We start from the raw sequence: 26,492 nt of genomic DNA, 5'->3' as shown, positions 1-26,492 counted from the left end.
AGTGCAATTCAAATGCAGAGCGTGTTAGATTTCCCTTTCTCCCTGAAAATCGGCACTGATGTTCACCTCCTTCAGCTAGTGGAGCAATCTATTTTATGCCCCATTCATTTAATTGACTGATTGTCACGTTGTATCACAAGCAAAGCAAGCACAGGGTGATGTAAAGGACAGCGGCTGGACACTGCACCCCTGCTCTCACTGCCTCTAATGAGATATTAATGATCGAAGGCAGCCATCAATCGCTGCAGCTCCAGTGTGCTGTAAGACTACAGTGAGCTCCAGCGCTTATGAAACAGGGACCCACAGTGGTAGAGGACAGAACTGCAAACAGATTGCCATTTCAAGTGAGACTGGACTTTTGCAGAGCAGTCCAAATACAGTTTACGAGTCCTGTGTGCATCTACACAGCAAGAGCTGCGCTTATTGGCAATGAAATGCTTTATAAACATCCACAGAAGACTGTAGTTAGCCTAACACCACGCTGAAGGTGAAGTTTATGATTATGACAGATTAAATCACCTGCCATTGATTGGTTGGTCAATATAACATTTAATTTAATAAACTTAACCAAATTCAAATATAAATAATTAACACCAAAACAGCCACTGCTGGAAAAAAAATAGGAACCATCACAGAAATTTCCACTACAAATACCATTACAAACAATCAACCATCATTAAAACCAATAAAATGGTTTCCTGTAGTGTTTTTTAGGACATATTCCATTAGGATGTAATGGTTTTAACAAGCCACTAATAAAAGGTGACAAATTACCAATAGAGATCCACAGGGACCATTACAGTTTCCATTAAAACCAATACAATTCCCATTATAACCAATAAAACCATTACAAATTCGGATGTTTTTTTTTCTCAGCATGCTCAGACCAAAATAGGACTTAAATACATTAATGACTTTGATATAGTCAACTCCACGTTCTTAGAAACATTCTCAAATAATAATTACATTATTACTATGTAATTTTGAGTCCTCCTGCTCTCATTAAAGCAAAAAGGAGACTTAGGGCCTGAAATCATTATTAAAAAATTAATTAAATTTTTCACTACAATTGTTGATATGATATTGATAATATAATCATAATGACAAAATCTGTAGCCTAGTAAAGAATGCAAATGCATTTTACTATTGGGTTTTAAACGTTTGGACCCCCACTGTATTTCTCAAACATTTTCTAAAACAATGCAATTTCTTAGTGAAATAATAGACACAACCACACCATTTTAAATAACTCCCCTTGATAAACGCTTGATATTTCAATGGTAAGGTTTATATTTGCATGAAAATTGCCCACTTTTATTAGCTATTATTAGCTTTTGTTACTGTTTTTAATAATAATGTTTATTTCCTCATCAAACGGCATTAAATCGAATCACAGCCCACACAAATATGGAAATAGGCGAATATTAATATTTACTCACCACCATGTTGCTGCAGACGTCGTTCTTTTTCAGTGGAAAACACTTTGAGAAGTTTTGAAGAATGTTGTCGATGTTGGTGCTTAAAAAAGTTGAACCCACGCAAAACATCTATTCAAAGCAAACTAAATGATGCACATGCACGCCGTTTCTGGATAATAAACCACATATCCCATCAGCCCCCTGGCCGCGTGTCGGGGATCACATGATCCACACGGGACAAACATGAAAGATTCCAGCAAGATGTAAATGACAGAAATAAAGCTGCGAGGAAAGGAGTGAACCTGAAGCTCATAGCAAAGCGTTTGTTCATAACAAACCGAGCAGGAACTGTCATGCTACTTGAATAACGTTTTGTATAAACTGTAAAGATTTTGTAAGCTGCGTAATGGCTTTAATGTGCGTAATCGCGTTGTTTGCACTGATCACAGCTCAATGTGCTCGCGCGACGCCGCCCAGCTTCGTGCTGCTGTTCGCCGATGATTTGGGTTACGGTGATCTGGGCTGTTTTGGACACCCGAGCTCTCTCACCCCGAATCTAGACAGACTAGCGGCGCACGGGCTCCGGTTTACCGACTTCTACGTCACGAGCCCCGTGTGCAGCCCTTCTAGGTAAAACCAAATGCATCTTTTACCAAATCCACCTGTTATCCAGCCTATTATTTCATTTTTGTTCATGCGTTCATTTGTACACTTCTTTTGAGTATCTTTAAATCACCTTCCAGCCTCGACAAGTTTTTGATGTAATTAAATTAGAAGTTGGAAATATTATTTAGAAATTATTATTTATTATTGCTATTTTATATAGTTTATATGTAGTCATTTTAGGCTGGTCTGAAGTTTTTGTTGTTGTTGTGTCTGGCTATCAAAAATGTCCCTTGATTTATTGTCTCATTGATTAATTCTCTTATATAATTTAATTTATTGACTAACTTATTAGATTTCTAGATGTTTTATATATAATAAACGGTGCTACTAGTAGGCCTACTATTTCTGCAGTCATTATAAAATAATGTTTTATTAGTTTTTTGTTATTTTATTTTAGTATTAATTATTTTAAAAACATATTACTAGCAGGCTTACTATTTATGTTTTTTTTTTGTTTGTTTTTTGGCTTTCATAAAAACGCTGTGTCTTAAATTAATTGTCAAACTGATTAGATATATTATCACCGACATAATACATATTTGATAATATCAAATTATCACAGAAGATGGCGCCAGAATGCAAGGTAATATTCACCGACTTTGGTTCGATAATATCATAAACATACTACTAATAGGCCTTCTATTTCTGCATTATTTAAAATGTATACTACGCACAGTATGTGTATTTTCTTTATGCAAGACCTAATTTTTATAAAATTGTACACACACTGCAGACTGCATGATAAATGCAATGTGCTCAATTTATCTTACAATGATTAAACCAATATCATAATCAGCCTGGTTAGAAATTAGAATTCACCCTCTTATAATGATTTATCGTGCTAATGTGCAGAATTTCCTTTTACATACTGTTTTTTTGGTCCAGGGCAGCCTTGCTGACGGGCCGCTATCAGACTCGTTCTGGCATCTATCCAGGTGTGCTGTATCCGGCCTCAAAAGGGGGTCTCCCTCTCAATGAGACCACTATCGCAGAGCTGCTGAAGTCTAAGGGTTACACTACAGCCATAGTGGGCAAATGGCACCTGGGCATCGGGCTGAATGGCACTTACCTGCCCACCCGACAGGGCTTTGACAATTATCTCGGTATCCCGTACTCACACGACCAGGTCATTATGTTTTCTTTAATTATTCTGAGTTTTATCTGGAAAGCACCAAAGAAATTGCATAACATTATTATAATTAATATATATTTTTAATGCAGGCGTGTCAACTGATTCCTGAATGTTAGAGTCTTCATTTTGTTGCTGTCTTTCATCATTGCATAATACCGCTCTATCAAAGGGTCCCTGTCAGAATCTCACGTGTTTCCCTCCGGATGTGAAGTGCTATGGCTTCTGTGATCAGGGTGTTGTAACTGTACCTCTCATGTTTAATGAGAACATCAAGCAGCAGCCTGCAGACTTCCTGCAGCTCGAGAAGGCCTACAGCGAATTTGCCACTCAGTTCATCACTGATGCTGTCCGAAATAACGGCCCGTTCTTTCTGTACTATCCTTCACATGTGAGTCAAATCAACAGTCTGAATCAAATAAACTAACCAAGACTTCTCACAGCACTTACATATTATTGCTCTTTTTGTTTTGATTGCTTCTGTTGTCCTCATTTGTAAGTCGCTATTGGATAAAAGCATCTGATAAATGACTGAATGAAAATGTAAATCATTTTTGTAATGTTTTAGGCAATTGCTTGCATGTCTCTGAGAGTTTGAAAAGGAGTACTAGATTATTTTATATTACGGAATTTCTACAGTATAATGTTTCTTATAATGCTTGTTATTGAGGAAATAAGTATGTAAAGTATTTATAATAAATTGAATCCCAACTTTGGATAAAAATGCTTTAAATAATGAGTTGATAGTGTCAAAGAAAAAGGTGCTATGAAATGAAATGATCGTTTTTTAATTATTTTATGAAGGCAGTTAAGGCATCCCATGAAGCATTGTGGATGTTGCAATAAAAAAAAATATATATATATATATATATATATGCGCAATGATTCATGGGATGCCTTAACTGCCTTCATAAAATAAAAAAAAAATGATCATTTAATTTCATAGCTCCTTTTTCTTTTACACTCTCAACTAGATAGATAGATAGATCTATCTATCTGCAAAATATTAAAATATACAAAAATATAAGTTGTTTGGGAGTTTAGGGAGGATTACTTGATTATGTCATTCGCAATGCTTCATGGGAGTGTTTCATTACCTCTTTTGGCATAATTCCAATTTCCTTGGTAACAGTGACTTTTTTTGATTGGACGAGCCAAAGAGGATTGTGGGCAGTGTAGTTCTTCACTGAGAATGAACATGACTTGAACAAAACGAAATAATTATAAATTAAATAATAATTAACTAAACAATTAAGATTAATAGATAATTACGTTAAATAATAAAGATTAATTTAAATTTAGTTTTTTTTTTGTTTGTTTTTTATTAATTTAAATAAAATTAAAATCAGAAGTGATAATCACACTGATTTTCTGAAGGTTTCTATAGTGTTTAGCATCATTTAACAATCTCAAAGCTCATAGTAGGTCTTTCTTGAAAGATTTACACAATGTATTCAAAATAAGTGGGATTTTTTGCTTCCAGAATATGTTATGATCTTTTAGAAACACACTCAATGTACTTAATTATTTTCTGCCTGGTCTCTGTCTCTCCAGCACACACACTACCCTCAGTATGCAGGCGCAGACTATGCAGGGAAGTCTCCTCGTGGGCCGTTCGGTGACGCTCTGATGGAGTTTGATGGCACTGTGGGGAAGATTCTGCAAACTCTGGAGGAGACGGGGGTGATCAACAACACTCTCGTCTTCTTCACTGGTGACAACGGGTAGGTGTTTCTCCTTAGTCCATGCTTTGTGCGTTTCTATTTCTCTTAACATCTATATATGTGTGCGTTCGCAGGCCAGAGCTCATGCGGAAGTCTCGTGGGGGAAACGCAGGCCTGATGAAATGTGGCAAAGGCACGACTTATGAAGGAGGAATGAGAGAGCCGGCCATCGCATATTGGCCTGGATCCATCCAACCAGGTAAATGGCCCAGTGTCTGAATCCAGCTATAAGAAATATACATGAAATTGAAGACATTTACTTTGTTTTCCCATCATTCAAAGGTGTGACCCATGCTCTGGCCAGCTCTTTGGACATTCTGCCCACCTTTGCCAAACTGGCTGGAGCTGCGTTACCTGACGTTCAACTAGACGGGGTCGACATGACAAACATCCTGTTGAATCGCGGAGCGGTAAGAGACAAAATGATCAAAAGTCAAATATATTTACATGCATGCATACATACATACATTAGTGTTTGTTTGGGCTTGGTAAGATTTGTAAAACATGTTTTATTTGAACAAAAATACAGGAAAACAGTAATATTGTGAAATATTTTTATTTCTATTTTAATATACTTTAAAATGCAATTTATTCCTGTGATGCAAAGCTAAATTTTCAGCATCATTACTACAGTCTTGAGAGTCACATTATCCTTCAGAAATCATTCTAATATGCTCAAGAAATATTTCTTTTTGTGCTACTTCTGTATCTTTGTGGAAGCAGTGACACATTTTTTCAGGATTCTTTGATGAATAGAAAGTTCAGATTTTTTTAAATAAAAATTGTTAACACTTTAGAAGCCTTTAGTGTCTCTTTCGATCAGTTTAACTCATCATTGCACAATAGAACTACACATTTCTTTAAAAAAAAAAAAAAATCTTATTGACCCCAAACTTTTGAACAATAGTGTATTGGACCACAAAGCCAGTCATAAGGGTCAATTTTTTGAAATTGTGATTTATACATCATCTGAAAGTTGAATAAATAAGCTTTCCATTGATGTGTGGTTTGTTGGGATAGGGCAATATTTGGCTGAGATACAACTATTTGAAAATCTGGAATCTGAGGGTGCAAAAAAATCTAAATACTGAGAAAATTGCCTTTAAAGTTTTCCAAATTAAGTTCTTAGCAATGCATATTACTAATCAAAAATTAAGTTTTGATATATTTACAGTAGGAAATGTACAAAATATCTTCTAGGAACATCTTTACTTAATATCCTAATGATTTTTGGCATAAAAGAAAAATCAATTATTTTGACCCATGCAATGTATTTTTGGCTATTGCTACAAATATACCCCAGCGACTTAAGACTGGTTTTGTGGTCCAGGGTCACCTACATATTTAGTTTTTTCTAAGCATACAGGAAGCATTCTTGCATTCAGTCTGCTTTATTTTTGAATAGTTAACCTACATATACATCCATTATTAGACATACATCTTTGAGCACAGCACCACAGAACCTCAGTATGTTTTTACAGTGTATTTTGTTATTGTAGATTTTGGAGACACTATGTATAACTATTTAAAATGGTTAAAGGAATAGTTTACCAAATATCTCTGTCATTATTTATTTGACTTCATGCCAATGAGCCCGTGCTTTAAAAACCTTGTTATTGATGTTTCAGAGTGAAAGACAGACCATCTTTTACTACCCGATTGCTCCAAGTGAGAAGTATAGCGTGTTTGCAGTGAGATGGAAAAATTTCAAAGCACATTACTATACACAGGGTAAGTTCACCATTGCTTAGACTATATAAACCTCACCTTCCTGTTTATTTCGTTTATGTCTTTTTTCCCCCCATAACTCAGGTGCAATTCACAGTGAAAACCCCCAGGACAGCAACTGCTCATCACTTTTCCTCAAGCGCCATGATCCTCCTTTACTATATAACTTAGAGGCAGATCCATCAGAAAACTATAACCTTAACAGTACCGAATGGGACTCTGTGCTCAAGCAAATCCAGGCCGTCAAGGAGCAGTTTGAGGCTTCTATGGTGTTTGGCGAGAGTGAGATTGCCAAAGGGAGAGACTCTGCACTCGAGCCCTGCTGCATTCCTAATTGCACCCCTAAACCCACATGCTGCCGCTGCACTTCTGCACTTTAATGGAAGCAGCGGCCGGCACACTGCCAAATCATGAAATTACAATTCACAAGACCGCCAAAAGACTGATTGTGTTTACAATCTTCCATTGATTTTCTTCTCAAAGCAAAATGCAATGAAAAAGCATAATAACGTTTCTGGAATGTTGTTTAGGTTCTTTGCTGAAGGAAAACAACTGAAAAGATTTGATAAAAAATGAAGTTGATCCTGTTGCTTATTTTGTCCACAAATACTCCAGTTGATGCATAGAATGATAGTATGAATGCTAAAAATGGTCTTATTGATTTTCTCACTTATCTCTCAGTTCAACTAGTTCAGATATAATAATAGGCTGTTAACAGTGACTGTGTATTTTTAAGTACAAATGTATGAATGTTTATGTCATACTTTTTTGAGTTTCATTCACTATCAGTCTGCTTTTAACACTGAATCATAATTATGGAGTGATTTTTAAAAATAAAAGAAAGTTATATATTTTATTCCTCCTCGTCATGCGTGTACAAGGCTGAACTGGCTGAATGGCAAACCATTTATTAGGGAATATGGAAAAATGCTTATATTAATATAGTAATTAAATGTATATTACCACATTATATTACATTATATAAAGCTCTTTACATTTTATTTGTGATGTGGTACTCTCATTAATGTGCATCAAAAATTGAAAGAAATTGTTGAATAAATTTATATATATATTTTTTTTTTGGCATACAAAAAGTACTTTTGAAGCTTCATAAAATTAGGGTTGAACCACTGATGTCACATGGACTATTTTAATTATGTCCTTACTACCTTTCTGGGCCTTGAATGTGGTAGTTGCGTTGTTGTCTATGCAGGGTCAGAAAGCCATTGGATTTCATCACAAATAAATTCATTTGGTCTTACAGGTTTGGAACAACATGAGGGTGAGTAATTAATGGCAGCAATGTTCATTTGTGGGTGAACTATCCCTTTAAAGGCAGCCTAACATGTAGATGACAAACATGACGGAGAGAACTTACAGAGCTGCCATCCACCAGCATCAGTCCCACAAGCGGCGAAGTCTCACCTTTGCCAAATAAACTCAGAAACACAGTTATTATAGTTAATTGAAACTCAAGTTTAAACCATAAAAAATTGTAGTTTGAAATCAAATGAAAATTAAAACTTATTTCAGATACGTTTTCAGAACATGTCTCATTTTCATTTACTTTGTGTACTAAAATAACAAACTAAAACTGCAATAAAAAAAAGCTATATAGATAATTAAGAAAAAAATAATAAAAATGACAAAAACAACAAAATGACTTCAACTTTAACTAAAATTCAATTCAATTGAAAACAGAAAATGTAAAAATAATTAATAAAAACTATAATAGAATCTAAACTATATCAAAATAACACTTCTCAGAAACACTTTGGAGACATCGAGCATATATTATTTTATTCATAAGACCAAATCCATGACAAGGCAGTGAGATTTTTTTTGTTCGTTTTTTCTTTACAAGTTGTCATTTTTAAAGATACAAGATACATAGTTTTGTCATACTGAAGCGGTTTCCGTTATACAGTGAAGGACTGAATTATGTACGTTTAAGTCCAGAACTGTGTATTTCAGCTACCCAAGCTTAAGTAATCAAGAAGTATTAGATGCTCTGCCTGAATGTGTTAGGGGTTTCACAGCCAATTTGTCACTACAAATTGCTAAATTGAAGGCTAAAATAGTCAAGATATTCATTTACCTTATGAACACACAAAAAATGTCATGTAACAGTCATAACTAAGGATTTAGAGCTCCGATTGATATAAATGATTGCTCATAAATGAGACAAAATTGCTGATTGACTCGACGAATGAGTTTTTGGGCATTCGATGCGTGTCTGTTTGTGAATGAAGGAAGATCTGATTGACACGGCGGATTTGTTAGATCGTCAGCGATTGCATGTTATTCCGCACATGGTGACTGACCACACATCCAACAACAGATGTATACCAATGAAAAGCAGATAAAGGAAAGATACAAATACTAATTCAAAGCTATTTATATCTTTTCACCCCATCACAGTTGGCTTTTGGTTGTGAACATTATTATTAATATTATTATTTCTTTTAAATGTACATATTTATCTCAATAACACACTCAACAGAAAGGACACAGCATGGCGATCCTGACTCTAGAATATTTACAGCAATCTAACCGAAAACAAGACACATATAAAACATAAAACTCCTTCCGTGAGAGTGTCACCGTCACAAATGAACGGGTAACCATGGAAACAGATTGCAGGCTGCTGGAGGATACAGTCACGTGTGCAGGGAACGATGGGCTGCGTTCAAAATAGCATACTACCATACTATGTATGCATACTAGTATACCGCAGTGCAGTGTGCACGAAAAAGTCAGATGAGAGGGGGATCTGCTCTGCTCTGTTCAGTCTCAGCAGCGCCGGTCAAGGTCAGGACAAGGGCTAAATCAGAGAGCTGAACAACTGCGTCTGCCAGTCGGCATCTGTGACTGACTCAGAGAGACAAAACAATGCACAAGGGTTGTTTTCTGATATCCTGAGCTTATTATATAATCACATGGCACCTATACATCTGCTTCACAGGACAGAATTGGGGTGTTTTATTCTTTACCGGTGTAATATGAAGCAATATTTGTCCTGCAGATTACTGGATTAAATTATCAAGTCCATTGGTAAAACATTCCTGCATTCAGTGTGTTTCCCAGTGAACGGGTCTTTTCATTTTACTCGCTGTCTATAAGCATCATATCTCTCTGAAGTTTCTACCTGCAAACGTTCAAAGCATGAGAGGTGAGCTATATCAGGCTTAAAAGCTAAAAGCGTCAGTCCAACCCGACAATCATACAAGACAGCAGACAATGGTAAGTAGAGGGGCTGTCAGGTTTGAGAGCTGGAGAAATATTATTTGACTGAATGCCCAAAGGACTGAGCTATATCATAGCCAACCGGATGAATCGTACAAAGTTGATATCTCAGTAATATTTTACCCCAAAATAAAATGAAAAAATAAAAAATACATTTTAATGTGCATGAAGAAAATAAAGCCTATATTATGATTGTTTCATGACAATTAAGCACATTCCCTCACCTCACCCTTTATTACTGTAATGTTAAAAAAAAAACTAACAACAATTAATTGATTGATTAATTAATTATATGAATATTGATATTAATGACATTATGACACTTCAGCACATTTTATGTGCCTTATCCTCCAATAATGTAAAGCTAAATAAATAAATACAAATAATTTTTCATTATTATTATTATTATTATTATTAATAACAATTATAATACAAAAAATATCATTATTATTATTTGAATCAATATTGATATTAATTAATGATATAATCATTGTAAATTATTTATACTTAATGGTAATATTTGTAGCACAGCCTTAATTGCATGCTGATTTAAAATAAAGCATATTGACAGGATGATTTTTATTACTGTATTACTGAGAATCATTAATGAAAATCAACTAAAACTATAAATAAACCCAAAACTAAAACATCTGGATGCATTACTCTAATTGTGGGTGTTTAACTGTGATGGCAATGTCACAATGGCATTGCAAATAATTAATAATAATTAATAATGAAAAACTTATGCACAAAACTCAAAACTGAAATATCTGGATGCATTACAGTAATTGGGGGTGTTAAAAGTTGAGATGAAAATAACGTCACAGTTGCAAAAAAATCATAATTTTTACACAACATCTTTGTGATTTTGGGGTCAAATATTTTCCAGATATGACTTGATGAGATTCACTGAACCATCTCTAGATTCCTCTACTGTACACCCAGCCTGCCGACCTGCAATCCGTCCCACTTTCTCATTCTCAGACAGATGGCGCAGGATACTTGCATACCATGATGTAATGAAGCATCTGTTTTCACCTACAGTCATCCCTATTTGTACAGTATTTACATCGCGGTTAAATCAGAAACGTACATTAAACCTTCTACTACATTGGAACAGACAATCTGTAGACCTATCAACGACTCCAGGTCACGTCTTACTGCCTTGTCCTTTTTAGTACAAACCCAGTACAGCAATGTATCAGAATCGGACAAATACATATTTACAAACAATCCTGGTCTTCAGATTCAAACCTCTGATCGCCTTTTGCTTTTAGACATTGTGTGTGTATGTGTGTGTTTGTGAGCATAACCCTCAAAGCCATGCAATCAAACATGTCAAGTCATATTTTGTCTTTTCTACACCAGGACTATATATATATAAAAAAAAGAACTCGAACTGATGTATCCACCCAAAAACCATGTCCCTAATTATATAGTAGAAAAGTTAAATAAACAAGCAATCCATCTCAATTAAGAGAATAAATTAACTGATAAACAGTTAAATAAACAGACAGACCACTAAGAGCCTATGTAGAGTATTCAGCTCAGTTCATGTCGGGAGAACAAGAGAAACTGAGGAAGAGAATAAAGAGATGAGGCCTATGTTACATTTGAGAAGGCTGCCAGGCGCCTCGTAGTGGCCAAGCCCAGGAACAGACATCTGTCCTGAGGGACAGCAGTTGCCATGGTTACCCTTTTCCTCCTTTACTCAAGGTAGATATCTTCGGTAGGACAGGCGTATTCTAAGTGCTCTTGGTAGTACTCCTGGAACGCACGTCTGAAACAAGCACACAGAGACATACGAGATCAGAACTTACACTTGTGTGTTGCGCTTTGTGAACAGCGTTTTGTTTTGCTTGTGTATTGTATTGGTCATGTATTTGAATACTCTCCGTGCCCACTGTATGTATATATATATATATATATATATATATATATATAGCTCATATTTGATCAAACCATCATATTCATCATATTTAGGAATTAAATAATAAATTAAACAAGGTCAATTTTGATGTCAAATGTTTGCATATTTTGTTTGTTTGTTTTTTCAGGCAAATTCCGAACCAGTTTGTTCACAATAAACCAGGATTTAAATAATAAACTAAATAAGGTCAATTTTGATGTCAAATTGACTAAATAACTATAATAATTGTTTTTATTTGTAATTTATATTTTATTTGTAATTTATGTTTTTCTTATTTATTAGTTTATTTATTTATTTATCCAGGGCGGAGCAGTTATTGCATATTTTGTTTGTCTGTTTTTTTTCAGGCAAATTCTGAACAATTTGTTCACAATAAACCAGGATTTAGATAATTATTTCATTTTCATTTTTCATTTTAAAGGGGTCATATGATGCTGCTAAAAAGAACATTATTTTGTGTATTTGGTGTAATGAAATGCGTTTATGCGGTTTAAAGTTCAAAAAACACATTATTTTCCACATACTGTACATTATTGTTTCTCCGCCTTTTTGAAACGCGTCTATTTTTACAAAGCTCATCTCCAAGTAGATATAACTGCAGACCGGAGAAATCCAAAATGGGGCGTGAACTCCAAAAGTGGGCAGAACCTCCAAAATGGGGCGGGGTCTCCTCGTGTGCTTCAAAGTAAACTATGCTATATAAATAAATATTCTCCATGAGAGCAGAACCCAAAGCTCGTGGCCAGTGGTGTTCGGACTGGAATTTGAACCTCTGCTTAATGATATAAACGGGAATCACCCACGAGCTCTCCCGTGAGCCGTCCCAGCGCAGCGCAGGGCTTTTGGAAGGCCAAACAAAGTAGTTTCGCTTTCACAACGAGACACAAGGCAGCCTAGCGTGAGCGGAAACCGCGGCCTAGCGTGAGCTGAGGCCGGACTAGAGTGAGCAGAGGCGGCGGGATTGTGTGTATATATATATATATATATATACACACACACAGTATATATATTTTTTTTTAATTCATTTACACATCAGATGAAGATTCAGTAGCCAAATAAAAAATAAAAAAATGATAATAAATATTAAAAAGTCTATGAGAGGACCAGATTAATACTACTAGCTTTTTTAACTCCATTTATCGTATATTTTGTTTGCAGAATAAATTAATCATTGCTGACTGCTGATTGGGTAAACAAGACTACTGTCATATCCAGCAGGGCAAAATAAAAATAAAGTTGCACCTTTACATTTTTTCTCTTTTTCTCTCTCTCTTACCTCCCCTGAAAAGTCATACTCATCATCCAAATTCATGACTAGTTTCACACCCTGCAGGCTTATTTCCAGCTCACAAATAGATGGGGGATGAAGATGCACCGTCCTCTTCCTTGCCATAGCGATCTGAAAGATAAACAAACTCATTAGTTCTTGTTTGCATCATATGATGTAACATTGTGCATTCATTGAGTACTATCTCACACAAGTAAAGCACAATCTGATACATTTCCTGTTTGCGGTACCTTCTGCATGGCAGCACACAGGATGCCATTGCCTTGGTGATAAGGAACTTCCACCGAACCCAGGAACTGCACTCGGAAGCTTTCCATCCAAGCAGGGTTCCTCTTCATCACTATGGAAACACACATATACAGACAATGCTGACTCACCAAGTGCTTTAACAAAGAGACCAGATGTGAAGGCCAAAGAAAAAGAAACCAGTCCCATATTCCTTACCAGAAGGACTCTTTTACAGAAGTATATACATATTTTCCCCCCAAAACAGTAATCCCAAAAATTTATATTTTGAAAACACTGTATTTTCAAAATTCTTACTCATCAGATCTTTTGTTTGGCCAACAACCTCGTGGGCGTAGTATGCTGGGAAAATCCCTCTGGCCCCTGTGCGCATGTTATACCCATGGTACCAGTAATCATCCTCCTCTTCCTCAACGAATAATGGATCATCAATGTCTAACTCCAGCTCATCTGCATGTCGTGGGATGAACCTGCAGCGTGGGCATTAAAACTTGCATTTGTATTGCATGCAATAGATATTATGAGCAGTCAGTTTACTGTTTTAACAGATACTGAAAAAGAAGAGCTGCTTGAGGGTTTGTGATTGGGCTTTAAACCAGACTGGAGCTTTTTGATTAGAGCTACTGTAGGTGTATTTAGGTTATAGTGTGGGTACTCCAAAGAGAAAGGAAAAATTGAAATCGCATCATATGACCCCTTTAAATAATAATTTAAATAATAATATTAAAAAGATCCATTGAAGTCTATTTAAGCCCAGCACACATTATAACACAGAAGCTAGTCACACCAGCTAACTACATAGCTGGAGGCTTTACTAGTCGCATAAAGTGTGCAATAATAATAATGAATAATTTCAACAACTCTACAGAAAACTAAAGCTGTGAGTCTGTACAAGTGTGCAGGTTGATGAGCTTCTGTCTTGTTATTAATGATGAAAACAAAGTATTGTCATAAAAACATCTTTAGTTTCTGTTCTTTAACTTTCTTTCCCTTCATTTTTGTGCTAAATGATAAGGCTAAATAATGTATATGTTCATAAGGTCCTATTATGTAATGCGGCAGAGATAGCTGCCTCCTGCTGGGGCCCATAACTCCAAAAGAGAGAAGCTTTAATAATGCACACAGCAGTCTGGCCTGTGCTCTGGTAATGAAGCAGAGACCGATCACTCTCATTAACTTCCCTTCTCTGCTATTCTCAGTGTCAAAAGTTTCTTGTAAATGTTATTGTGATGTTTAAGAGCGTTACACTCACCCCACACACTCAGCTACATGTCTCATGGAGTCCTGAGAGACGAAGACGTGACATGCAAACCTGTTCAGCATCGGGTGCTTGGTGATGAAACCAAAATAACTACAGAGAGACACACAGAGAGAGGGACAAGTCTTATTTTGGCCTGCAAAATCTTCCAAAACTGATCAAATGCATGAAGACTTGAAGACTTGTTTTGGGGTTTACTAAAAAAATAGAAAGTGGTAATGTATGTGTGTGTGTTTACCAGTTGTTTTTAGGATGACATCCACAAAAGGAGATGTTTTTCATTTGGAAGAAGTGACTACATCTGTCAAACTATAAAAAGAAATGAGAAGAGGAATTATAATAAATATCAAAATACCAGGCAAAATGCTGAAATTTAGATAGTCTCACAATGTATGCTCCGGGTGTGTGTTCACAGTGTGTGTGTGTTCACTACTCACTGCTGTGTGTGTGCACTTGGAAAAAAATATATATACTGTGTGTGTGTATATATATATATATATATATACACACACACAGTATATATATTTTTTTTTAATTCATTTACACATCAGATGAAGATTCAGTAGCCAAATAAAAAATAAAAAAATGATAATAAATATTAAAAAGTCTATGAGAGGACCAGATTAATACTACTAGCTTTTTTAACTCCATTTATCGTATATTTTGTTTGCAGAATAAATTAATCATTGCTGACTGCTGATTGGGTAAACAAGACTACTGTCATATCCAGCAGGGCAAAATAAAAATAAAGTTGCACCTTTACATTTTTTCTCTTTTTCTCTCTCTCTTACCTCCCCTGAAAAGTCATACTCATCATCCAAATTCATGACTAGTTTCACACCCTGCAGGCTTATTTCCAGCTCACAAATAGATGGGGGATGAAGATGCACCGTCCTCTTCCTTGCCATAGCGATCTGAAAGATAAACAAACTCATTAGTTCTTGTTTGCATCATATGATGTAACATTGTGCATTCATTGAGTACTATCTCACACAAGTAAAGCACAATCTGATACATTTCCTGTTTGCGGTACCTTCTGCATGGCAGCACACAGGATGCCATTGCCTTGGTGATAAGGAACTTCCACCGAACCCAGGAACTGCACTCGGAAGCTTTCCATCCAAGCAGGGTTCCTCTTCATCACTATGGAAACACACATATACAGACAATGCTGACTCACCAAGTGCTTTAACAAAGAGACCAGATGTGAAGGCCAAAGAAAAAGAAACCAGTCCCATATTCCTTACCAGAAGGACTCTTTTACAGAAGTATATACATATTTTCCCCCCAAAACAGTAATCCCAAAAATTTATATTTTGAAAACACTGTATTTTCAAAATTCTTACTCATCAGATCTTTTGTTTGGCCAACAACCTCGTGGGCGTAGTATGCTGGGAAAATCCCTCTGGCCCCTGTGCGCATGTTATACCCATGGTACCAGTAATCATCCTCCTCTTCCTCAACGAATAATGGATCATCAATGTCTAACTCCAGCTCATCTGCATGTCGTGGGATGAACCTGCAGCGTGGGCATTAAAACTTGCATTTGTATTGCATGCAATAGATATTATGAGCAGTCAGTTTACTGTTTTAACAGATACTGAAAAAGAAGAGCTGCTTGAGGGTTTGTGATTGGGCTTTAAACCAGACTGGAGCTTTTTGATTAGAGCTACTGTAGGTGTATTTAGGTTATAGTGTGGGTAGCATTGCTCACCTGAAGACCGCTCTGTGAGTCTGATCTCTTTCTTCTCCATTTATAGTGCACGAGAAAAGCCCGAAGGACTCTGTGCCTGAAACACACATAATGCAGATGCATTATGTCACTGTATACTGAGATATAAGCCCCAAGGTAGTGTGTGTGTGTGTTGTGGGTGTGTGTTTGTTCACTACTCACTGCTGTGTGTGTGCACTTGGATGGGTGAAATGCAAAGCACAAATTCTGAGTATGGGACACCACACTTGGCCACATGTCATGTCACTGCCACTGTATATTGTGTTAATTATGTGTTTTTCTAAATAAAAATCATGTCATTTAGAAGCAGGTCATACAAAATCCTTCATCTTCTGATGTCATCTCATTAGGATTATTAAATATCCTTTCTGTTCAGCGAGACAGGCTCCTAAATTATGTAAAATTATCATCTAAATCTCTTAAACTGTACTAAAAGGACTCAGAATGGCTCTGTGAATGGGAATGAATTTAATTTGGTAATTTATTTAGGTAATATACAACAATTTATTTTGCATTTCCTCCTTGAGCATATTTGTATATTAAGCCTTTACAGTAGCTTTAAAAATGTTGCTGTGTTAGTCATATTAGTTTAATCCAGCGAGAGAGCAAACAATAACAAAGGATGGATTTTTGGCACTAAGAAATCTTTCAAAGAAACCAAAATGAAAGGATCATTGACAAAAACAAAAATTCTGTCATCATTTACTCACCTTCATGGCATTCCAAACCTCTATAATATTCTCTCTTCTGTTTTTGTCCATGCTGTGAAAGTTAATGGGGTCCAAAACAATACTGGACCACATTTACTTTCTTTGTATGGACAAAAACGATTGAACACATTTTTCAAAACATCTCATTGGTTTGGAATGAAATGAAGGTGAGTAAATGATGACAGAATTTTCCATTTTTGGGTGAACTATACCTTAAATCTTTTGTGCACTGTGTTAAATTTCACTTACTGGAGGACCGTGACGTGCTGTTGACAAACACATTGAGGAACTTCTTTGAGAAAGGTAAATCCGCCTCAGGGGAGGAGTCTTCTTCAGAGGAGCTTAACAGCAAATCAGGTCTCATGCCTCTTTCCATCTGGCCCTGGCCATAAATATCTTCATCTTCATCGACAACTTCCTGATCACAAATAGTAGAGAGTCCATCACTGTCCTCGCTAAGAACAGAGGTACAGCGCTTCAGGCTCACCAGCTCAAGCGTTGTGTTTTCATCCACCACTAGGGTGTACTTCATTGAATCGTATGCCAAGGAGTCATCGATGGGCCGGTCAGAGGTTGCGTTCCTCAACTCTCGCACACTCTCATCAATAGGTGGGGAGCTGTCCAAGTAAGTCTCGTTTCCGTAGGGTGACGGTACCTTGTGAAGATCCTCCAGGAAAGGGGAGGTATCTTGCTCATCTTCATCGTTATCTGTTGAGTACGTAAGACTGAAACAGTGATTGGTCTGTGCTGTTGGGAGGTCCAGCGTAAGGCTGTTTTTGACTTCTGTGATTCGCTGCAAAGTGATCTGATCGACCCGTGTCTCCCGTCCCTCGTCTTTGTCGCTGATTATGCTCTCGCTCAGGCTGGGAGACTCCAGCTCCTTCATTCTCTCCATCATCAAGTCATTATTTGGCTCCTCCTCTTCTTCTTTCTGCTTGTTTTTTAATGAGTTCTGGGATGGGAAGTCCTCCGATTCATAATTCTTTGTCCTGGTATCAAATCTCTCTGTAAAGACGGGTGTAGCATTGCCATATGTGGGGTTGCTCATGTACAGACAAGTGTCCGTTCTCTTGCTTTCCTTCTGTCCCTCTTCAGATACATAGCTAGCTTCTCTCTCCTTCTCTTCGTCCAGTCTCTTCTCAGACTTTTCAGAGGTCACCTCCTGTGACTTTTCTTCCGATTTCTGCTTTTGTGAATTGCAGCCATCCGTCTCATTGAAAGTATCTGTTTCCAAGTCCGACGAGGGTGAGATGGTGTCAGAGATCGAGGCTGAGCGTTTGAGGCACTCTTCTGGGCAGCTGATTGGGTAGGAGCCTTCTGAGATCATCCTGTTGACCAGGTTGCTGAGAAGCCAAGGAGAATCAGAGTTTTCACTGAGCTCATCTTCGGACTCTGACTCGGACTCTCCCTCACTGTTACCATCATAGTCGTCCACAGAGGGCATGAGTTTGGGGCCAACTGGCAAATAGAAGGAGCGTCTGAAGCTCTCAAGACTGTGGTCAGGCTCAATCTTCAACAACAGCTGCTGGGAGCCGCTATCCTCACAGGGGATGGCAGGGGGAAGAGTCTCATCTGGATCGGCCTGGTGCTCATAACCCTGTTCGTCATCTACATTCTGCAGGCCCATCAGAGCTTGGCCATCATCTAGTGGTAACATGTCTGGGCTGGGGTCTAGACCTGGTGAAGGTTCTTGTTTAATTGGCTCAGATTGGCCCAGAAGAAGAGAAGCTTTTAGACCTACAATACCACTGTCCTGTTCAGGGTCCAGCTCCTGGTCCAGTTCTTGGTCTGAGGTTGGGGAGCTAGCTTCTTCAATGGAATTGGTGAGGTGCGAAGAGCGCCCGCTGCTGGATTCACTGGTCAGGTCCAGCTCTGTTTCTGAGATGGAGGAAATCATGTTACTAGCAAGTGGACCACATGCAAACGCAGCCTCAAGTTCCCCTTCAATATCAGAGTCTGATCCAGGAGAGCTAAGGTCATCGCTGTGGCGGTCTGACGCCGCATAGCGTTTGGCATTCATATCAGCGATACCAGGATCAGATGAAGGAGAAGTTGTGTCATTTGCAGCAGGTTGACCCTGACGCATGTTTCGAAGTTCGTCCATAGCGTCAAGGACGTCTGATCGACTGGACGACACGTAGCTGGAGACAGAAATGGACTCAGCTGGTTCAATGCAGGGGAACTCAACGTAAGAAGACGCCTCATCTTCCTTGCAGGTTTGATCATAGGTATCTTTACTTATGAAGTCAATGTCAAACTCTTTGTCCAGCTCCTCATCTGATAACGGAGTCTCAGCATCGTTACCAAGAGGTGCGGTTGAGGACAGACACCTACTGGTGCCATCGTTTTCCAGCTCTGGGTCATCAGCAGTCTCCGTAGTCACGGTATAAGTGTCATTGGGTCGAGAGCGGCAAGGTCGACGCTTGGTATGACCATTCAGGTCATGGTCGACCTCGGTATCGGAGCACTGAGAAGTGCAGTCATCCACTGAGGGATCAAGCTCGCTTAGAGTGGATTCCTCAACATCAGGTTTCACCTCAGTTGCCTCAGACCCACTTGACGAGTTATGTTGACCAAAGGAGCCTGGTTTGGAAGACAAGAAAGATTTAGAAAGAAAAAGAGAGATGGAGGGGAACTGAGATAAGTTGACAAGGATAAGGACAAAACGAGAAATGTTGCTGAAGACGTCCAATATCACCATGATAATGGATATATTGTAGCCTATATTAATTTTGATTAGCCATTAGTAATATGATTTCTTACCATATTCAGGTTGTTCTTTTCTGTTGCCCTCAAAGTCGTACAGCAGCCGTCTGCCAGGTGACTGATGAAAACCACAATGTCCTGGTGGGTTTGAGGGTGTACCATTGGCAGAGCCGGTGGTGTCTGGAGCCGCTGGGCATGTGGTAGTTACACGGGAACCATCCTCAAGGCAAGAGTGGTTTGGAGACAAGCAACCTAAAATGGTGAGTAAAATGATTAACAATGGGCTACATTTATAGCTACAGAAATATCCAAAATAGATATTAATCAAAAGAATATGATCAATGACATTCTGATGCAATAATTGCATGAATAGTTAGAGTTTGTATAGAGCTTTTTTTTTGGAATCTGTTCATATGTTTTGGAATCTTGGAATCAGTTTTGGAATTCTGTTTTGGAAATATATATATATATATATATATATACTGTATATATATATAAACAACAATTACCCTGTGAAGTCGGGTTTCGAAGAGAATCCTGCCAGCTTAACTTTCGTGGTGACACATTGCTGTTGTTGTTCAGGGAGTCCTGAGATTAGGACAAAAAGAAGAGTTTAAATACTGAAAACGTGTTTATTGATATATTGATTTCAGGTGTGTATAAGAGGTACCTGGGAAACTGGTGCAGTCAGGTTTAGAGTGGTTGGCCGGCTCTTCAGGGTGCCCAGAGTAGGGGAGGGGGGAGGAGATGCTGATGGTGAGGGAGGGGCATTAGGATCTGCATCCTCTTCTTCTTCCTCATCATCTTCATCATCGATCATCTCAAACTCTTGGAAGTCATCTTGGAATGAGCACACTGGGTGGTGGAAATCATTCTTTTCTAGAATTAAGCAGTCCTTTACAAATAAGAAGAAAATAAAAGAAGGATTTTAAATATTTTACCTCAAAATAATTTTAAAATATCTGGTGTAGCACTGTAAAACATTACCACAAATCAATAATGCAGCCTGAAACGGGGGTGACTGAATGAACCATTGAAGAGCAATTATACACAAAAATTTGATATCCACAAATATCAGTCAGCATGAACAAGAGCAAATGCTTCTCATGTCTACCATGCATGATTCAACATGACCTTTTTCTCTGCTGTTAATGTTGTGTTCCATTCATTAGTTGGGCCATATGTTCACCCTGGACTGGATGAAGACTTGACTGCTAGCCAGGCCATAATTTCTTAAACATGTGTTACTATATATATAGATCAGTGGTTGCAGGAAAAACAAACCCTACCTTGCCGATATGTTTAATGACAAATACAGAATATATTTATGACTGTAATACTGAAACTAACAGTGAGTTTAAAGGAATAAAGTTTAAAGCATGTTTTAAAGCAGCTATAATTATTCCTGTGCCAAAAAAGCCGCATATTATCTGCTTAGACGATTACAGACCAGTGGCCCTAACACAGGTCGTAATGAAAATCTTTGAAAATCAAAATTGGTACTGAAGAATATAATTTCAACTGTCTGTCTGGATTCTTACCAATTTGCTTATAAGACTAATAGGTCAGTCAATGGACGCTGTTGCTCTTTGTTTTCACTCAATCCTGCAACACCTTGAGACTTCTGGCACTTATGTCAGGGCTCTTTTTGTGGATTATAAATCTGAATTTAACACAATTGTTCCAGTAAAACTCTTTGTTAAATTGGAGCAATTGGGGGTTCATCATTCCCTTGCTTTGTGGATTTTGTATTTTCTACAGAATAGATCACAGGTAGTCAAAATTAACAACAGGATTTCGAGCCCTAGAACAATAAGTGTTGGAGCTCCACAAGGTTGCGTATTGTCACCATTGTTATATACTGATGATTGTGTTTCACACAGTGAATCAGTTAAAAAATGTTTAAAGTTTGCAGATGATACTACAATAATTGGTTTGATAACAGATAATGATGAAACCGATTATAGAAAGGAGGTATCTACATTGATTGAATGGAGTTGTACCCACAATTTGAAATTGAATGTCTTAAAGGAAATTGTGTTTGACTTTCGACGGGGTAAAAAGGCTATTATGCCATTAACTATTAATGGCCAGGTCATTGAAAATGTGGAGAGTTTTAAGTTTCTCGGGAACCACAATATCTGCATCATTGAAGTGGCAGGATAACTTAAGAGGCATTATTAAAAAATCTAATCAAAGATTGTATTTCTTAAGACAGCTCAAAAAATTTGGAGTATCTAAAGCTGGTATGTTCAGGTTTTATAGAGCTGTCATAGAAAGTGTGCTGACTTTCTCAATAATAGTGTGGTTTGGCAGCTCCACAGTTCAACAAAAAAGTCAGATTCGTAATATACGGTAGTGCGGACTGCCTCAAATATTATAGGCTGTGATCTGCCCACCATTGATGACATTTATGACTCACGTTTGCAGTAAAAAGGCTTAACAATTCTTAGAGATTCCACACATCTGGCCAGACATTTTTTTTTTATTTCTTTACCCTCAGGCAGACGACTTTTTACGGCAATTAAAACTAAGTCTGCACGCTTTTTGAACTGTACCTATTGTAGGATGGTCCATTTTTTAAACTCTTCTGGCACTTATGCATCTGTATTTCATTCTTTATAATGGTTGGAATTAGGGATGCACCGATACCAAAAGCCGATACCAAACAGCGTGTGAATAGAGCTGTGTCCAGAAAAACAAACACTGAATAAGTGTCTCTCTCATTCTGCACCAATACAAACGTGTGCGCGCTGCGTATGTTTAGCTTGCTTTAAGGCCAAAGTATATTTCGGTTTTTACTCGTACGCGGGGGTCCATGTACACTGCACGTGACGCAAATTACATCACCAAAATAGTACGCATGCACTCGTATAATCAATACATTTTAACAGGTATGATTAAGTGTGGAAATAACTGAAGGTAATATCTGTTTGCTAAATGAAGCCAAATAACATGATTCATATTATTATTATTATTACTATTATTTTGTTTCTGTACCCAATATTTAAAAAAATATTACAAATGCTGTGAAAATACAGGTATCGGTATCGGCGAGTACCAAAAATGAAAGTATCGGTATCAGACTCGTTCTGAAAAAAGTGGTATCGGTGCATCCCTAGTTGGAATCATAGGCGCCGATTTTAAAATATTTCATTCTCATTATTCATTAATTAATTATATTGGGTTTTAGTTTTTTTCTAGAGTATAATCCATTCGATGGTGTGTTTGATGAATTCACTTCACAAAATGTATCTTGCGAAGTAAAACGCATGGACTGCAAATACATTTTTTAGTAACCAAATAATATACACATTCTTTCTATGAGGGCTGCGCTTCACTAAATAAAATGATTTAATAAATACTTGTTTACAATAAGCATATATTCGCGCGTACACAGCTAGGACAAAGTTTGAGGGCGCACACGTAATATCTGAGGGAGCGCAGAGCCATGATCTCTATATGGGAGAGCAAGCCTGCTGCAAGCCGAGAGTTTCATGCTGGCACCCTCTCGTATTACAATAATGCACTCTTGACATTTGCCATTAAAATAACGCCAAAAACTGCCTCAAATGAACTATGAAAACGAGAATAAAGTCGTACAAGCTGCAATCCATTTCTTATTGGTTAAAATGATCAAAGACTATCTCGTGTTTTTCCGTGGGTGCTCGAGCCCCTGAGAAATGATCGGCACCTATGGTTAGAATAATTTATATATGTATGTATGAATGTGTTTTTGTTTGAGCTCACCATTCTTACTGTCATTGCCTAAATTCCAGACAATTATGTTGTTTGGCAATAAATAAATAAATAAATAAATAAAAATAAAGGAATATTTTATATAAAAAAATACTAATTGAGGTTGTTATGAAATAATTTAGACATCCTTCAGTTGGTAAAAATACAATAAAAATGTATTTACAGTAATGCGCTCACAATTGAAGTCTATGGGACAATTATACAAGAGAATTTAAAAATCAGAAATGTGAGACTCATATTTTTGATAAAAATAAAAAGCTGAGAGGATCATGTCTTATATGATTGGGAAGGGCAGACGGTGATCGATGCTAAAGCTCCTCAGGTTACAGCGCCCTTCCAGGAAAACAAGTCAATGCACTTACATAAGCCTAACGTCTGATATTCACCTCAATTAAGAACGCACACACTAGAGTTAAAATTCTGTTTGTTGCTTGGCAAATGTGTGTGGGTGATGTCATTAAAAGTCTCACGCTGCATTAGATTCACAACCAGCTGGCACTGCAGGGACCTGAATCTATACGCCATCTCTAACCAAATCAATACCAGCAGCCGTCAAACACACCATGACCATAACCACACTTAGGAGAGAGATGTATATGCTGTAATGCTGTATTGACGTGGTTCTAGCTGTACTGCATGAGTTAGTTTATAAATGCTCTGTTGAAACTCTATCGTTCTGATATTTCCAAGGACGAGGCCTCACCCCTGACCAGCACTGCTTTTACATCCCCGCTCAGAAACGGAGTCAGCATTACACCAGCAAAAAGTGTTCTGCTGAGCCCGCCGAACTCACACAGAAGTCATGAATGGATGCAGTGCTCTCGATGCTGACCGCATAGGCAGAGCAAGGGAGAGATTAATAGGAAAAAATAAAAGATGCAGTGTTAGAAGGTGAAGGAAAAAAGAGAAGCTTAAAGAGCACACATACACACAAACACTACAGCACACACACACAGATCAGCTATATACTGCAGTAGAAGCAGGAAGGAGGCGGGGCAGTGATACCTGATGTCTCAGACAAGTATCTATACTAATGCAGAGACATTAACTACAGCACTGCACTGCATAATCGAGGGATCTTGAATAATTCATAAGACAACCTATTCATCAGTTCTGAATGAGTCAGTCAGTGTTGCCTGATTTATTATAGTTACAAAAAAAGTCAATTTTTCCAGGTAATCATATCTCGTTTACTTCAAATAAGATGTAAATCAAATTATATATTATAGTATATTATTAAGAAACTTTATAGGAAAGACCAGGGGTAGTTTTTACACTTATTTTAAAAAAAATTTACCCCAATAAATATTTCTGAAGGTAAGTTTATGTTTATAAGTTTGTTTATTTATTTGTTTGTAAAAGTCCTTTACCTTAAAGTGATAAAAAATACAATTTAATTAAATAAATCATGAACATTCTTACTGTCATTGCCTAAGGGGAAAAAAATAGTTCGGAAGAAAAGAACAGTCAATTTGTCCAGGTAATCATATCTTGTTTACTTCAAATAAGGAGTAAAACATCTTATTTGAAGCATAATATATTATTAAGAATCTTTAGGGAAGACCAGGGGTTGTTTTTACACTTATTTTACTTTTTTTTACCCCAATAAATATTTCTGAAGGTAAGTTTATGTTTATAAGTTTATGTTTATTTTTTAAATTAAATTAAAGTCCTACAGCTTAAAGTCTTGGCAATAAAATTAAATTAAATTAAATTAAATTAAATAATCATGAACATTATTACTGTCATTGCCTAGGGGAAAAAATATAGTTCACTGAACACACGTTGACCTTTTATTTCTATTGAAAATCTACCATTTAATACTCTTAAAAAAATGTATTGTTATTAATTGTAGAAAAGTGAATTACATTTTAAAATATAAAATGTTGAGTAAAAATATGCCTTGATTATATAGTTAATTATACAAATTGTTGTCCGAATGTATGTCAGTTTTTACTCAAAATCTGAGATATAGCTCTTGAGGCAACTACCCCATGTGACTTTCCCTTATCAACCCTATATAAAATTATTTATTTGATATAAACCTAAACTATTTTAATAAAAAAAAAAAAAATACAAAAAAAAATCCAATTAAAAAACACAAAGGTCCAGTAATAAAATACTGTGAAAGCAGAAATAAAGGTCAATACAGTGTTAGCAGGAATCGGCCACCTGCACATAGCACTGTTTTCTGCTTCACCCTCTGAGCTGATGACATCAATAATAACTCAACTTAGGGCTGGGCGATATGGCCAAAAAAATTATCATGATCATTTTTTTCATATCAGTCGATATCAATAATTATCAAGATAAATGTCAAATCTTTATTTCTTTCAAGTTTAAAGCCAGATTTTTGCTCCAAATTGAAAGTTGTGGAAACCAGACCATTATTTTTCCTTAACAAAATAAATATCTAAATAGAAAAATGTATTTCTTAGTTTCTGCATGTTCTAATGAGTGATATTGTTTCAAATCAAGAAACAGGTTTGGGTTGCCTGATAATATTAATAATAATTATATCCCTTTTTGTCTCTTAGAAATGCACATTTGATAGTAGATTGAGTTAGGATGCAGAGGTAAATGTTTGTTCATTATCAAAATCAGTTAAGATCTCTAAAAATTGTAGCAACCTCAGTTTTATATGGTTACATTTATTCTGACCACGTTTATATTTATTTATTTATTTAATTATTTTGAAATTAAGCATCGGTCTCCCATAGTAACATACATTTAAATCATGATAAACACAGTTAAAACCACACATAGCACCTCAATACCATGGTAAAAATATAACTATATGCAGGGCCGGATTTACGCATAGGCATTCTAGGCACATGCCTATGCTCGCTCGTCCAGGGGGGGCCCAAACACAATGAAGGGAATGAAACATATAATATTTTGTTATACTATGGGCTATCTACAACAATAAAAGAATCTAATGGGGCCGGATTT

General features: G+C 36.8%; 2 protein-coding genes across 4 annotated transcripts in view; one reads left to right on the top strand and one right to left on the bottom strand.

Annotated features, from left to right (window-relative positions):
• The first annotated feature begins 1,626 nt into the window (after positions 1–1,626).
• On the top strand, positions 1,627–7,482 carry arsa (arylsulfatase A). Its single transcript, XM_016483580.1, has 8 exons — positions 1,627–2,048; positions 2,970–3,210; positions 3,386–3,604; positions 4,768–4,937; positions 5,012–5,136; positions 5,220–5,347; positions 6,566–6,668; positions 6,750–7,482. Exons 1-8 carry the CDS (start codon positions 1,825–1,827, stop codon positions 7,043–7,045), a joined length of 1,506 nt encoding a protein of 501 aa, XP_016339066.1. The 5' UTR covers positions 1,627–1,824; the 3' UTR covers positions 7,046–7,482.
• Positions 7,483–10,468: 2,986 nt separating this feature from the next.
• LOC107686540 (C-Jun-amino-terminal kinase-interacting protein 2-like) overlaps positions 10,469–26,492 on the bottom strand; it is a 40,311-nt gene continuing 24,287 nt past the window's right edge. For all 3 annotated transcript variants that reach the window (XM_016483578.1, XM_016483577.1, XM_016483579.1), the window contains 11 exons: positions 20,452–20,676; positions 20,291–20,369; positions 19,839–20,033; positions 17,325–19,658; positions 16,348–16,423; positions 15,980–16,152; positions 15,667–15,776; positions 15,425–15,547; positions 14,872–14,942; positions 14,628–14,726; positions 10,469–11,691 (listed from right to left, as the gene is read on the bottom strand). In XM_016483578.1, coding sequence (XP_016339064.1) covers positions 11,619–11,691; positions 14,628–14,726; positions 14,872–14,942; positions 15,425–15,547; positions 15,667–15,776; positions 15,980–16,152; positions 16,348–16,423; positions 17,325–19,658; positions 19,839–20,033; positions 20,291–20,369; positions 20,452–20,676 — 3,558 coding nt within the window. In that variant the 3' untranslated portion in view covers positions 10,469–11,618. The remainder of the gene's footprint in view (positions 11,692–14,627; positions 14,727–14,871; positions 14,943–15,424; positions 15,548–15,666; positions 15,777–15,979; positions 16,153–16,347; positions 16,424–17,324; positions 19,659–19,838; positions 20,034–20,290; positions 20,370–20,451; positions 20,677–26,492) is intronic.

The sequence above is a fragment of the Sinocyclocheilus anshuiensis genome, unplaced genomic scaffold, assembly GCF_001515605.1.
Source record: "Sinocyclocheilus anshuiensis isolate Anshui unplaced genomic scaffold, SAMN03320099.WGS_v1.1 scaffold733, whole genome shotgun sequence".
Classification (NCBI taxonomy): Eukaryota; Metazoa; Chordata; class Actinopteri; order Cypriniformes; family Cyprinidae; genus Sinocyclocheilus; species Sinocyclocheilus anshuiensis.
The sequence above is the reverse complement of the archived record's forward strand: the minus strand, read 5'-3'. Positions and strand labels throughout refer to the sequence as shown.

Coding starts and splice junctions, on each gene's coding strand:
- arsa (XM_016483580.1), top strand. CDS start 1,825: ATGGCTTTAATGTGCGTAATCGCGTTGTTTGCACTGATCACAGCTCAA. Junction 3,211..3,385: donor TCCCGTACTCACACGACCAG/GTCATTATGTTT, acceptor GCTCTATCAAAG/GGTCCCTGTCAGAATCTCAC. Junction 4,938..5,011: donor TTCTTCACTGGTGACAACGG/GTAGGTGTTTCT, acceptor GTGCGTTCGCAG/GCCAGAGCTCATGCGGAAGT.